General features: G+C 39.3%; 1 protein-coding gene across 4 annotated transcripts in view; it reads left to right on the top strand.

Moving 5' to 3' along the window:
- The window catches only part of usp34 (ubiquitin specific peptidase 34), a 367,536-nt gene that overhangs the window by 100,568 nt on the left and 251,588 nt on the right, over positions 1–15,380 (top strand). For all 4 annotated transcript variants that reach the window (XM_072581002.1, XM_072581003.1, XM_072581001.1 and 1 more), the window contains 4 exons: positions 760–889; positions 3,646–3,776; positions 4,078–4,715; positions 14,749–14,963. In XM_072581002.1, the coding sequence (XP_072437103.1) occupies positions 760–889; positions 3,646–3,776; positions 4,078–4,715; positions 14,749–14,963 (1,114 nt within the window). The remainder of the gene's footprint in view (positions 1–759; positions 890–3,645; positions 3,777–4,077; positions 4,716–14,748; positions 14,964–15,380) is intronic.

The following is a 15,380-nucleotide window of genomic DNA, read 5'->3' as shown; positions in this document are numbered from 1 at the left end:
TTTTCTGAACTCATGTTTAACAACATCCTTTCTATAGGAGGGGGACCAGAATTGCACTCAATATTCTGACAGTGGCCTAACCAATGTCCTGCACAGCTGCAACATGACCTCCCAACTCCTTTCTCAATGCTCTGACCAGTAAAAGGAAAGCAAATCAAACATCTTCACTATCCTATCTACCTATGACTACACTTTCAAAGAACTATCAACCTGCACTCCATGGTCTCTTTGTTCAGCAACACTCCCTAGGACCTTACCACTAAGTGAATAAGTCCTGCCCTGATTCGCCTTTCCAAAATACAGCACCTCACATTTATCTAAATTAAACTCCATCTGCCACTCCTCGTCCCATTGGCCCATCTGATCAAGATCCCATTGTACTCTGAGGCAGCCCTCTTCGCTGTCCACTACCCCACCAATTTAGGTGTCATCTGCAAACTTACTAACTTTACCTTCTGTGATCACATCCAAATCATTTATATTCGTGTGAAGTATATCAGTTATCCTAATTATGAATTATCCATTTGTTTTAATCCTCTTAAATCAAATATTTGTATCTGGGTGGTCATATTCTTTTAGATTTCAATATCATTTAATTATACACAAAATTTAAACTAACTTTTTTTTTGTTTAATTAAGAGTTAATGCACAATTGTGGTCCCTTGGGCTGATTTATTATCTTAATGCATTATACAGCTTCCATTGAAGTATATAAGTAAAAACATTTACTCAAAATCCCACTTTTGGCCTTGTTCACAGACCTTGTACTTGGCATCAATGCTTATTAAAGCTCTCTGGAATAATGCACTTGCTGCTAAAGCTCAACTGTCCAAGCAGAGTTCCTTTGCTTCTCTTCTTAATACAAACCTCCCAATGGGAAATAAGAAAGGTAAGTTCGGTGTTTGGAGAATGGATGCATTTTATTATTTTAAGTGCTTACATGTATAAAATGTAACTTTGTAAGCTTGTATTAATTTTACTAATTAGTAGGAAAATGAGATTGTACAACATTGGTGGCACAGTGGTTATCGTTGCTGCCTCTCAGCGCCAGAGACTTGGGTTCAGTTCCTGCCTCAGGCAACTGTTTATGTGGAGTTTGCACATTTCCCCAGTGTGTGCGTGGGTTTCCTCCGGGTGCTCCGGTTTCCTCCCACAGTCCAAAAATATGCAGGTTAGGTGAATTGGCCATGCTAAATTGCCCATAGTGTTAGGTGAAGGGGTAAATGTAGGGGAATGGGTCTGGGTGGGTTGTTGTTTGGAGGGTCGGTGTGGACTTGTGGGCCGAAGGGCCTGTTTCCACACTGTAAGTAATCTAATCTAATCTAAACATTTTAAGATCTAGGAGCAGAAATAGATTATTCAACTCCTTGAGCTGCTGCCCAATTCAGTATGATCATTGCTGATCTTCTGACTCAACTTAATTTTCCTATCCACCCCTTGTTGCCAATCAGGTAAATGTCCGTTTAGCAAAGGAAGGAGCAGAAATCAGTTAATCTTCAGATGTTTTCTCTATATTTGGTGCATTGTGTACAGATTACTATTATCTTTTTTTCTTTTGCAAACTATTACACACAGAGTGGAAATAGGTCCTTTTTAAAAGTTATGACACCCCTCAGCAGCAGGTGGGACTCTAACCTGGACCAGAAGTAGGGACATTATCGCTGGTAGCAAAACACTAGATACTCCTGCCAGTTTTCAGAAATTTAAGATTCTATTAGAAATTGTTAAATGGTGTAAAAGATGCTTTTTCTTCAAATTTATCTGCCAGCATAACCGTTCTTAGTATATTAACATTTGTGCTCTGATTTAAACAAACGTTATTTGAACTGTCCTATCTTGCATTGGAAGACCCCTCTTGTATGCACAAATATCTTGTGAATTATGCATTAAATTTAAAATCTGTTTTTAATGTTGGTAAAATTAACAAGTCAACTTTTATATTAATGAAATGTTTCTTCTTGCTGGAGCACTGTATTATAAATGGAAAACTGAGTATTCTATTATACAATAAAATCAAAGTACTGCAGATGCTGGAGATTTGGAACAAGTTCTAGAGAAACTCCGCATACCTGGTAGCATCAGTGGTGAGAAACACGAGTTAATGTTCAGATTCTAATATGACTTTAGAACTGAAGGGACCTGCAAAAGTGGTTGGAAAACAAAGGAGGAGAAATTAGATTTAGATGGTGGGTACGTATCACAAAGAGTGCTCTAATTGTAGTAGAAAAGAAATATAGATGAAGGGTAGGTGGAAATAACAAAATAGGTTAGCTCTGCTGCTGACAACTGCTATTTTAACTCCTCCCTCCTCACTTTCCAAAACTCCAAATTTTATTATAGAAGCAGCAATTTATTTGTATGTCTTTCAGTCACAGTATAATCTTTGGTCTCACCAAACAGAGATATGTGACTGATTTATGGAACACTCTGCTGTGTCTGCAAGCATTACCTGAACCTTCCAGTCCCTTGCCATCCAATACACTTACTTACTATCTTGTTAACGTTTTCATCCTATGCTTGCTGAGATATTCCAGCAAAGCCCTTTGTAAGCTGGAGGAACAGTGCCTTATTTTCAACTGAGGCATTTTACAGCCCTCGGGGCTCAACATTATGCTCAACAACATTAAAATTACAAGCTCTGGCTTCCATTTGAGGACCCGCCGATCCCCATCTTCTAATGGCTTGTTTACGTAGGTTTGCTGTCAGATCTGACTGGTCTTCTGCCATTTACACTTAGCATTAACTCTTCATCTACACATCTGTTGTGTTACCACAAGCATTCCCTTTGTCTGTTTTGCTTTGCCATAAGTTGCTTCTCCTTCCCCTCCTCCTTTCCATCCCCTTTTGTTTTAAAACAACACAAACATAACTTTTCTAGCTCCCTTCTGTTCCGAAGAAGTAGTTTTGGGCTCAAACCATAACTCTTTCTATCCCTGGAAATGCTACCAAATCTGTAGTTTCCCCATTATTTTCAGTTTTTACTTTATTTTGGCATTTATTTATTCTCTTACTTTTTAAAACAACAAATATCCAACCTCATGAAATAAAATTGTCCTGCATTCAAATATTGACTGGACAAAACTTCCTTTTATTAGATACAGTGATCATATGACTACCCAACAAATTCCATGGAATCCCTTTATTTTTTTAATTGTTATTTTACTTATTGTGGTACTTGGAAAATTGACAGGTTGGAGTAATTCTTGTTGAAAATAATGACTTTTTTTGTTTCTTCAACTAACTTGCCATGTTCTTGCTGCACCTAAGAGATCACATTGAAACATGTAATTAAATCAAAATCTATCGCAAATGCATTGATAATATTTAAAGATTGTGATCCTGCTGTATGCAATTATTGATTGTGATTTACAAAAAAAACTGTTGTCTTATATTTATTGTCATTCTGTGGCACTTCCCTTATTTCAATTTTTTTAAGGTTATTTTTAATACACATTTAGTCATTTCCAGCTCATTTGGACTGATGAAAAAGAATCGGAGATCGGGATAGAATGGTTATGTACAAAGGGAAACTAATGTTAGTGGTTGCACTGCAGTTTTTATGAAAAGATCTATATGCTGAGACTCTTCTGAGTATTTGTTAACTGCTTCGAATTTAACTAAAATTACAAAAAATATTTAACTTAGGATCGCCTGCAGCTAGTCCACAAAGCAGTGATAACAGTGATGCACATCATAGTGGAGGCAGTGACATTGAAATGGATGAACAAATGATCAACAGGGCAAAGCGTGCACAACAGCGATTGTCAGATACAGAGGTAAGAAATTAAGATGCAGTAAATTCATTGATAAAGACAAGATAAATTAATTAGGCAAAAAAAGTTAATTGTAAGGCTTAGCTGTGGTATTATGCTTTGATTGGTGGCATGCTGAATAGACAGTTATATTGTGTTTGGGCTCTAAGCTCAATGTTATGCTTTGGATGGCAAACTAAGATGGCAAGTTTTGACCAGTGGTTGTTAATCTATAATATTGCTATGTTTGTTGTCGCAGTATCATCTGGAGCATTTCCCAAAATTAACATAATTGATTAATCAAAAATAAATGGATTATTTTTAGGAGTCTATGCAAGGAAGTTCTGATGAGACTGCTAATAGTGGTGAAGATGCCAGTAGTGGGCCTGGCAGTAGCAGTGGACACAGTGAAGGCTCCAGTAATGAAGTAAATTCAAGTCATGCCAGCCAGTCGGCTGGAAGTCCAGGAAGTGAAGTCCACTCAGAAGACATGGCAGATAGTGAAGCTCTCAAAGAAGAGGAAGATGATGATGAAGAAGAGGGTGAACAAAGTATGCAGAACGAGAGCAGGAATCCTGAATTGCGAACTTTGAGTGCAGAGTCCCAGCCAGGAATTTGTATGCCAGAATCACCCAGTGGAATAGAACGTGACAGGCATAACAGTGGATCAGGCAGGGATATTTCGTACAGCACTAACGCAGTATCATCAGGGGAAAATCGAATTCGACTGCTGGATACTTGCACGCATCCTGAAGACTCTGAACATGATATGTCAGGGGAAATAAATACTGCACACATATCACAAGGTCCTCAGGACTCCTGTATCACACAAACAGGAGATTTTTTAGGAGAGGCAATTGGAAACGAAATATTTAACTGCAGACGTTTTATTGGTCAGCAGCATCAACATCACCATCACCACCACCATCATCACCATCACCACCACCACCACCATCATGATAGGTAAGTTTGCTCTACTTCATTTTATTTTAATCTTGGAATGGTTGATGCTAATCTAAAAAGGTCATGTACATTTTGATGCAGAAATAATGAAACATGGAATCTAATGAATGATTTGAGATGCCTCTTGTTGAATGTTATGATTATTTTAGTAATACACCAATCTGAATTAGAAAAGGTGACTTTGGTTCGTGGCTTTAGGATTTGGACTGTATAATTTATGCACTTATTAATCTAATTTATCAAACTTTAATTTGTAAGAATTCTCATTCCTGACTTTTAAATCAATCTATAATTGAATATATCACTTTAAATTCATGTCTCCTGTGTGGGAACTGCTGTATCCCTCAAAGTCCACTGCCAGACAACCTAACGTACTTGGCATACATCTCCTGAGGATTTTATATTGTGAATAAACTACGCTCATACACACGGGTGTTGTGACTATCAGATCTTCCTAATAGAGTAAAAAATTGAAGTTATCCATACTTTGTCATGCTGCAACAAATAAAGTACTGATCTCTGAATTAAATGTTAAATATTTGTTGAACTCCATTTGTCACTCCTCTGCATTATATCAATGCCTCATTGCAACCTACAACAGCTGTCCACAACTCCACCAATCTTTGTGTCATTGGCAAACTTACTAACGCACTGTACGAGTTCCTCAGCCAAATCATTTATAAAAATCACAAAGTGCAGAGGTCCCAGAATAGATCCTTGTGAAACGCCACTAGTTACCAAGCTCCAGGCTGAATACTTTCCATCTACTACCACCCTCTGTTTGCTCGCTGAGCTGGAAAGTTCATTTTCAGATGTTTCTAGGTAACACCAGTGAGCCTCTGGTGAAGCACTGGTGTTAGTGACCCACTTTCTCTTTGTGTTTAGGTTTCCTTGGGTTTGTGATGTCAATCCCTGTTTTTTTTTCCTCAGAGGGTGGTAGATGGGGTCCAAGTTGATGTGTTTATTGTTAGAGTTCCGGTTGGAACGCCATGTTTCCAGGAATTCTCATGAGTGTCCCTGTTTGGCTTGCCCTTGGTTGGATGTGTTGTCCCAGTCCAAGTGGTATCCTTCCTCGTCTGTATCTAAGTTAATAACAGCAGTGCTCCACTGATGATTTTACTTTGTATGGTGATGAAACGTCTGAAAATTGACTTTTCAGCTCAGCAAGCAAGCTTACATACAGAACCTCAACCTGAGCTACAAATCTTCTCAAAACACGCTACCACTCTGACTTCTATGAGCCAGCCAATTCTGTATACCTGTATTGTTTTTGTGTTTTCTTTTTGGTTTACAAAGCTTTCCCAACCTTTGGCTTGCAACTAACCTTTACCACGTTGTATGTTTTTTTTCAATTTGATGCTATCCCCAACTTTCCTCGTTAATATGACATGTTAAATTGAGGCCCGCCCTTGCTCACTTGGATGGAAATGACATGATTTGGAGGAAGAAAAAGTATTTTGAGTTTTCCTGGTGTTGTGGCCAACATTTTTCCTTGCGTCAACTAATGTCATTTTTCTTGTCTGTTTTGTTGGTCATGTGCACCAAATGCCTGCTGCATTTACCTGCTCTAACTCTTTAATTCATTGTGAAGAATATCAGGACATTTGAAGAGCTGAACTTATTTATTTTACATATTTCTGCAGTATACTTAAGCTGCAGTTCTAAGTTCCCAGAACGTGTTTTGTACAAAATAATGTTCTTGTTTCCACTAATGTGTTGTCTTCATTTTACTGTGTCCATCCAGACATTGTCATGTTCTTGCAGGAGGACAATTCTGAGGCAGAGTAGGTTGTCACATACTTTGGTTGAATGACTTGGAGATGCTGGTGTTGGACTGGGGTGGTCAAAGTTTAAAAATCACAACACCAGTTTATAGTCCAACAGGCGTATTTGGAAGCACTAGCTTTTGGAGAGCTGATTCTCTGCAACCATCTGATGAAGGAGCTAGTGCTTCCAAATAAACCTGTTGGACAATAACCTGACGTTGTGTGATCTTTAACTTTGGTTGAAGGGGTGGACCATAACTCCTCTTAAGTCCTAATTGGAAAAGAGTTGTTGTAGAACTACTCTTAAAGCTGAGAATGATTATTTTCTTTTTCAAATTGATTATTTTCCTGTTTTATCCAATTGCCATAATGGAGCAGTGTGTCTAGTGCTTACCCAGAGTCTAAGAGCTACTTGGTTACTTGGGGCCCCACATTAACATTCTCACCCTGGTTCTTTATACACAACAATGCTGGCTTGAATATTTCTGTCTTCGTTACAATCGCTATGTTTGCCTCCAAGGCTCATGTTAATTTGTCCTTGCTAGCAAACCTTTGGAATGAAATATATCAAAAGAAGATGTATTTTCCTGATGCAGATATGCATCCTAGCTATGAAGGGGTCACTGAATAACCAGATTTAATGCTAAATTTCAAGCCTAAGCCTGGCTACTATTGTTCAGTTACAAAACTGATCTCTTTCTATATCAGTTTAGTGTATGCAGTTAGAAACAAGACATTTTCTTTTTTCACAATGTTGGGCACACAGTAGTTTAAATGTTTGAGAAGACTCCACTTTTGATAGTCATAGTCATAGATGTTCAGCACAGAAATAGACCTTTCGGACCGACTCATCCATGCCAACCAGATCTCCTAAGGTAGAGAAGTCGATATTTCAGTTGTAACACTCCTGTCTACTTTGGTTTCCAGCATCTGCAGTTTGTTTGTCTCTGACCAGATATCCTAACCTAATCTAGTCTCCTTTGCCAGCACATGGCCCATGTCCCTCTAAACCCTTCTTATTAATATACATATCCAGAAGTGTTTTAAATGTTGTAATTGTACCAGTCTCCTCCACTTCCTCTGGCAGCTCATTCCATACACACACCACCCTCTGTGTGGAAATGTTGCCCTTTGGGTTCCTATTATATTATATCCCCTCTCACCCTAAACCTACGCCCTCTAGTTCTGGACTCCTCCACTCCTGTCGGCTCATTCTGTTTTTGAATACTTTTCTGTAAGTTTTGATTATAATGAAAGGATTACCACAAGCAAATGAAGGATGATACCACTGTGTTGCCAAAGATATGGATTGAGATTTAAACACAAGCTTGCTTTAATGTTATTTCTGTGGACACTGACCTTTTCAGTAGTTTGTTCAAACTCGTAATGTTAGTTAGTCCTGTTGCCAACTGTAACTTTATCCACAGGTGTGTGAGAGTTCTAGGGTTCTGGACAATTGACCACTAGTATGTTCCAAATGATTCAACTTTACCTGTATTGGTGACTAATTATATATTTTTATTCTGCGTGGGTGTGCAATATCCTGACCTGCACATAGAACAGATTACACGAGGGTGAGTTGCACTCTGCCAACATAGTTTACTCATCCTTGTCAATCTGAGTCCAAATAGGGACTAGAAATTTTCATCATTTGACTTTTTGTTGAAATTGGCTTCAGAAATCTGCCGTTTTTAAAATATATGTTTGGCATGAGAAGAGCCTTGTTCACACATCAAATAATTAGAATCTAGAGTGGACTGTCTAGAAGTTTGGAGGAGGCAGGTTTAATCAAGACAATAAAGAGGACATTGGATGATTATTTGTTTCAATTACGTATACAGGGTTATGGGAAAAGGGGAGAGACACAAATTCCTAATGCTGATTTAGAGAGCTGGTGCAGATCTGAAAGTGCAGGAGGTATTTCAAACTCTGAGGATTCTGTGATTATATTTTGACTTTTCGTGCTATAATGGGGCTTAAAAATAAACATGCAACTTTGGTCTGATCAGTGATACTGGGAACTAACTGTAGAACTATGATTCCTTTCTCTTGTACATGGGTGACAGGTGACAGTGGCACAGTGGTTAGCACCGCTGCCTCACAGCACCAGAGACCCAGGTTCAATTCCTGCCTCAGGCGACTGTCTGTGTGGAGTTTGCACATTCTCCCCGTGTCTGCGTGGGTTTCCTCCCGGGTGCTCCGGTTTCCTCCCACAGTCCAAAAATGTGCAGGTCAGGTGAATTGGCCATGCTAAATTGTCCGTAGTGTTAGGTTAAGGGGTAAATGTAGGGGAATGGGTCTGGGTGGGTTGTGGGTCGGTGTGGACTTGTTGGGCCGAAGGGCCTGTTTCCACATTGTATGTAATATAAATGGTCTACTTCCACAGAACACGTTAGGTGGATGAGAGTGAGAGTTAGATATGGGAGAGGGGAAGAGAGCTTGAGGTGGGTGTGGGAATGACTTTAGGAGAGAGAGAGGCAGTGTATGAGAGCAAGCGGGAGAGGGCCGGGTGTCTGAGGGGGAGGGGTGGGAATGTGAAGTGGGAGAGAGACGTGTGAAGGGAAGTGAGACAGATGGGACTGAGAGGGGCTGGGGGAGATGAGTCTGAGCTAGTTTTAAGTTAACAGTTAGACTCTGAACTTTGAGTTCACCGATCTGAATTCACATCATGGTGGAACCTCAAATTGTCTTGTTCCAACAGTTGCTTAGTGGTTAGCATTGCTGTCTCACAGCACTGGGATCCCAGGTTTGATTTTAGCCTTTGGCGACTGTGTGGAGTTTGTATGTTGTCCCCATGTCTACATGAGTTCTCATGTTACCTCACACAGTCCAAAGATGTGGAGACTAAGTGCATTGCTCATGCTAAATTGCCTCTTAATGATGTGCAGGCTAGGTGGATTAGGCATGGTAATGCAGGGTTATGGGGATAGGTGGTTGTGCTGAATGACTTCTTTCTTCACTATTGGGACTCTGATTCTATGAAGGGGAACGAGAGAGATGGTTGTGGGGGAGACAGAGTTGGGTGTGTGAGAGGGACAAAATTCATATGCTGCTTTAGTGCTATCTTGTAGTTGCTGGCATCCTTAGTCACGTGAATTTCAAAGTTCTTGTATTATTCATATTTGTTCCTGTGATCTGTGCATTCGCTGCCTATTTCTAATTGCCTTTAAGAAGGTGTTGGTAAAAATAGCATCATGTTGGAAAATAATTCACAAAGCATTGGTGTTGCTCTTAAATTCACTTTGCACATACATACTCCAGCAAGGTCAAGTTGCGCTGTTTATATTAATTTAATCTGTATTACATTCACAAACTATATTGAATTCCAGTGGTCACTTTGGTGATCTTATACATTAGTCTTGATGGTAATTGAAGGCAAACAAATAAAAATAATGTTTCTACCCAGTTGAAGTAATTTTAGAAGCATTTCCATAAATCATTAAAAGTGCTAAAATTACAAGATTTTAGATCTTTTTGTCTTCTGCCATAAAATTATGATTTTATTTTTGGTTTGATTTTGGCTGCTGCTCAGAGGGTCAACTGGAGATGATGCTGAATGAAGTGGGTGACTTTGGTACTTCAAGTGCTTCTTAGGCTGTTAAATTTATTTTGTATTCTTCCATTCATTCTACCAAGTAAAACATCACTTGCAAGAATAGGTAAATCCTAACTCACCAGTGGTAACACACATTGACTATTGTCATCTGATTTTGTTGAAGTAGTTTGCCAGGGCATGGCTGTTGTCACTAGCTGTTGGAGACAGAAATAAGCTGGATTCTAGACTGAACCAATGAAAGCTGATCCACTCTGAAGAGCACAATAAGTGCTCCTAACGCTCTGAAATGCATTCCTTGCCTTTTCTATTCAGCATAAACAATACAGTATCTGAGCTGTAGTTAACAAGGTGGTTATGTCCTGGCTAGAAGGCTGTGAACTCTGAATCTCCCCCCTCATGTTAATGACTCTGGCTACTTTTATCTGGCAGGTGTGACAAGTATGTTGTCCAATCTCTTCCTTGGCCAAGTTTGATGGATGGTGCTGATTCCCAGGTCAGATGCCTCTTCACCCTCTGTGCTTGAAGAGTATCTTTACAAAGCCTTGAGAGAACATTTTAACACAAATTGTGAGACTACATCTGACTTAACCCACCCACTTTCAGATTCATTGCCACATGGCCTACCTAGCCGTGATCAACATCTCATGAACCCTGAACAATTTTTTTTAAACATTTCTTGGCTTTTGCCTCAAGTGTCTTGATCAGGTAGACACTGAGGAAGTGTTTCCACTATTCAGCAAGCCTAAAACATGGAGCTGATCACTTAAGACTGAGATGAGAGAGATTATATCACTGAAATAGTTGTGAATCTTTGTACTTCTCTATCATGATGTTCCATCAGCGAATACATTTATGCCAATGTAGACAAATTTCAAGTGTCTTGGGAATTGAGGGAAATAGGGTCCAATGGGAAAGTGGATTTGAAACCCAAGGTCAGCCATTATTGTGTTTAAATGATCAAGGAGGCTCCGTGATCTAAATGGTCTATCTCTAATTCTTGTGTTCTCATAATGCAAAGTGGCACCTTTTACACTGAAAGGATAGCGTATCCTTGATGGCTCCAGCTAAAGACATCGTTTTTGTCCTGACCTTAACCAGTGTTTCTCTCTGCCTGCCCATGTATCACATTTCAATAAGCTACCTAGGCCATATTCCCATGAGAATGAAGCTGCCTCTGTTTCCAATTTGTTCTTTATTCCTACGGTTTTAAATTAATTAATTAGCCATCTTATCCATTGCTTCTCTCTTAATTGCCCTGTTTTCCCTACTGTCCCTTCTTGATATAATTCAGGTATGCAACACAATTAACTCTTAATACAAAGGTAAATCAGGGAATGTTATGCAAGTCGATATTCTTGAGATTACATGGTGTTGGTACTCGAACACACGCTTTTTGATAAAACAATTTACCTAATTATCAACTAGGCAAAATACTGAAAGGCACCCAAATACCTCCGTATGTTGTTTCTATTGTCTATAGAGATCTGGTTAATTTTTGATTATTCTAGTGACTAGGTAGTATTTCCTTTGCTGTTATTTGGATTTTGACATTTGGGCATTTTCAAAGTGTTTTCTTTGCACTTGAGCTCTGTGGTCTAAACAGGGTCCTGTCAACCTTCTCACCAGAAATGCAGTGTTTTAGGATTTGAACGTACCTCAGCTTCATAATTTAAGATTGATTTGTTTTTAATTATTTGGGGGATATTTGCTTTGCTGACTGAGATACCACTTTTTGTTGTCCATCCCAATTACTGTTGAGGAAGTGCTGGTGAGGTGCCTTGAACTACTCCAGTCTATTTGGTGCAGGTAAGCTTACACTGCTCTTATGGACCTGAGGATTTTGAGTCAGCGATAGTGAAAGAACTGCAATATATTTGTAAGGTAGGATAGTGAGCCTCTTGGATAGAAATGTACAGATGGTGTGGTATTTGCTGCCCTTGTCCTACTACGTGGTAGTGGTCATGGGTTTGGAAGATGTTATCTAAGGGGCCTTGATGCATTTCTGCAGCACCTTTTGTACTTAGTACAAACTACTGCTACTGTATATTGATGGTACAGGGAGTGAATGCAGTGCCAATTGTCTTGGATGGTGTCAAGCTTCTTGAATGTTGTTAGAGCTGTGCTTATCCAGACAAGTGGGAAATATGGCATCACACTCTGGACTTGTACCTTGTAGATGATAGACTTTGGGCAGTGAGATGGTGAGTGACTCACTGCAAGATTCCGAGCTTCTGAACTGGTTTTGTAGTTTTCATATGGATTGCCCAAATCAAACCTGGATGTTGTCCACGTCTTTGCATTTGGTTATCTGTGAGAAGTATGCTGAATATTCTGCAATGCTCAACAAACACCCTTGGAAAATCACTGAAACAGCTAAAAAAATAGTTAAGCATCAGACACCATTCCAAGGATCCTGCAGTGAAGCAAGGATCCTGGAGCTGAGAGCACTCTCAAACAACTGCAACCATCCTTCTTTGTACTAGATATTACTCCTATCAGCATAGTTACCCCCTTACACCCAATAATTCAATTTTTACTGTTTTAATGTTACATTCTCTCAAGTGCAGCTTTGTCAAGGGTAGTCACTTTCACTTTCAAGGATATTCCGCTCTTTTGACCATGTTTGGACCGAAGTTATAATGAGGAAGCGTTATTGAGTGGTTATTGCTAAGCATGTGCTGCTTGATAGCATTGTTGTTAGCTCCTTCCAGCAGTTTGTTGATGATTGAGGGTAAACTGGGGCAATAATGGGCTGGGAGGAAGAGAGGGCTACAGAGGCTGGAGATCAGAGTCGAGAGTGTGGTGCTGGAAAAGCACAGCAAGTCAGGCAGCATCTGAAGAGCAGGAGAATCAACATTTTGGGTATAACCCCTTCATCAAGATGCTGTGCTTTTCCAGCACCACACTCTCAGTAATGGGCCAGGGTGAATTTGTCTTGCTTTTCTTTGTGCAGAATACATACTAGGGCAAATTCTGGGGCACATCTTAAATTTGTTGCTGAAATATTGTCAAGCTCCAAAGCCTTTGCAGTATCAAGTGCCTCTTTCTATTCTTGACATTGTGTGGAATGAATCAAATTGGCTGAAGATTGGGGAAGATGCTGGTGACATCTAGAGGAGGTTGAGCTGTAATGTCCTCTTGGTAGTTCTGGCTGAAGTTTGTTACCAGTGCCTTAGTTTAGCTTTTACAGTGATGTGCTGGGCCCGTCCATCATTTTGAGTTTGTAAGTATTTATACAAAGTTAAAAAATCACAACGTCAGGTTATAGTCCAACAGGTTTAATTGGAAGCACTAGCTTTCGGAGCTCTGCTCCTTCATCAGGTGGTTGTGGCTGATGAAGGGGCGGCGCTCCGAAAGCTAGTGCTTCCAATTAAACCTGTTGGACTATAACCTGGTGGTGTGTGATTTTTAACTTTGTACACCCCAGTCCAACCCCAGCATCTCCAAATCATAGGTATTTGTAGAGCTTCCTCCTCCAGCAAGTTATTAATTGTTCACCGTCATTGAAAAATGAAAATTTCTGACTAGAACATTTTGTATGCTGTTCTTTTGTATTCTTCAGTAAGGCTATCCATTAGTTACATCTTATTGCTCTCCTTGGGTTGTCATAAATTATCCTCCAACCTAGCAGCAATGCTCCTCTACGTAGAGGTCACAAGTGGCCCTGATTCCTTTAAACTAAGTTTTTCAAATTATGGGAAATATGCATTCCCCAGCCCTGGGAGGAGTCTCTTGGCAACAAAACATTGCTACTTCAGAGTTACTTCGTAAAGTAGTAGCATTCAGGAATTTCTAAGTTGCTTTTAAGCCAATGTAGTTAGGACTTTAGTAGTGCAGAGGGATGCTGGGTTGTAGCAGATGACTCGCATGCTGTCTTTTGAAATAGCACAGTTGGGCTGTGATGGATAGATGGACCTTCAGTTTCTTTTGTCTGAAAGATTGCAACTTTAATTATGCAGCATTCTTGCACCATTATACAAGAGGTTGGCCTAGATTTTGTTCACATCTCTATTGAAGGCCATGATCTTTCAACCTTCTGAATCAAGAAAATGTGTTATTGCTGTTGAGCTGCCATGAATAGGATTAAAAAAGTCATGAAATCTGAACTTTACACTTAGCAGGATTCTTTAGCATTGTGTTGATAGTATTTATCTATGCAATCTTTGTCCAACTCTTTAAATGCTAGAATCACAGAATAGCTACAGTGGGGAAGCAGGCCATTTGGCCCATTGAGTCCACACTGACCCTCCAAACAGCATCCCACCAATCTTTTAATAGTAGTCTCCAGTTTTCAAATTACTTTTCTGATTAACTATAGTGTTTGGAATTTTTATCATGCCAGCATTAACATGTATCTGGTCATTGTATTGATCTTGAAACTGATTTTACAGAATGATGCTTTCACTTTTGGTGTTTAACTGTAAGCACTAATTAAGAAAAGGGAAGAGCCATAATCATCTTTGCTCAATTGAAAAGAATTAAACTTGTTTTTGAGTGCGGCAGTCTGTCATGCCCCAGGTCACTTTCTTTTAAATATTGGTTTAATTTCTAGTTCAGTGTGTGCTTTTGATAACGATTAAATTCTCTTACAACATATGTGTCACTTCAAATGTGTGAATGTAAATGTATTTCTTGCAAATTATTTTCTGTATAGATTGGAAAGAAAAGGTTCCTTGTGAAGTTCTATTATTATGAAATATTTGCTTTACAGGCACTTGGGTGATGATATGATGAGTGCAGATGATGTCAGCTGTAGTAGTTCTCAGGTCAGTGCAAAGTCTGAAAAGAACATGGCTGACTTTGATGGGGAAGAGTCAGGTTGCGAGGAAGAACTGGTACAGATTAATTCACATGCAGAACTTACATCTCATCTTCAACAGCATCTTCCCAATCTTGCGTCTATCTACCATGAACATCTTAGTCAAGGTAGGGAAATGTACATTAACTTTCAGAATGAATGGTAAAATGGAAAGCTGTTGCATGTTTTCTATTGCTGTTGCTTGAGACTTGTGAATGCATTGGATAGTAATAAATTTGAATTATGTTGAAAAAAAGTCACTTCAGCCAATTTCCCCTAAGATTATCAGAAAGATTAGTTCAAAGAAGTTTACTGTGTGTTGCAATTTGGCAAAGCTGAGTTTTGCCTCTGAACTGAAATTATATGAAAATGCTTCACAGTAATAATGGTTCTATTATTCTAACCGGCAGCAACAAAACTTGTGTTTACCCTAGCCACTTAATCCCACTCTACCATTTGATATTCTATTTCAGTATCATGTCCTGCAGTAGCCCAGTTTCTGCGATCTTTAATACCTAGACATCTATTCATGCATAGCTTTTTTT

Source organism: Chiloscyllium punctatum, chromosome 11 (assembly GCF_047496795.1).
Source record: "Chiloscyllium punctatum isolate Juve2018m chromosome 11, sChiPun1.3, whole genome shotgun sequence".
Classification (NCBI taxonomy): domain Eukaryota; kingdom Metazoa; phylum Chordata; class Chondrichthyes; order Orectolobiformes; family Hemiscylliidae; genus Chiloscyllium; species Chiloscyllium punctatum.
Note: the sequence above shows the minus strand (reverse complement) of the source record. Positions and strands in the feature narration are given on the sequence as shown.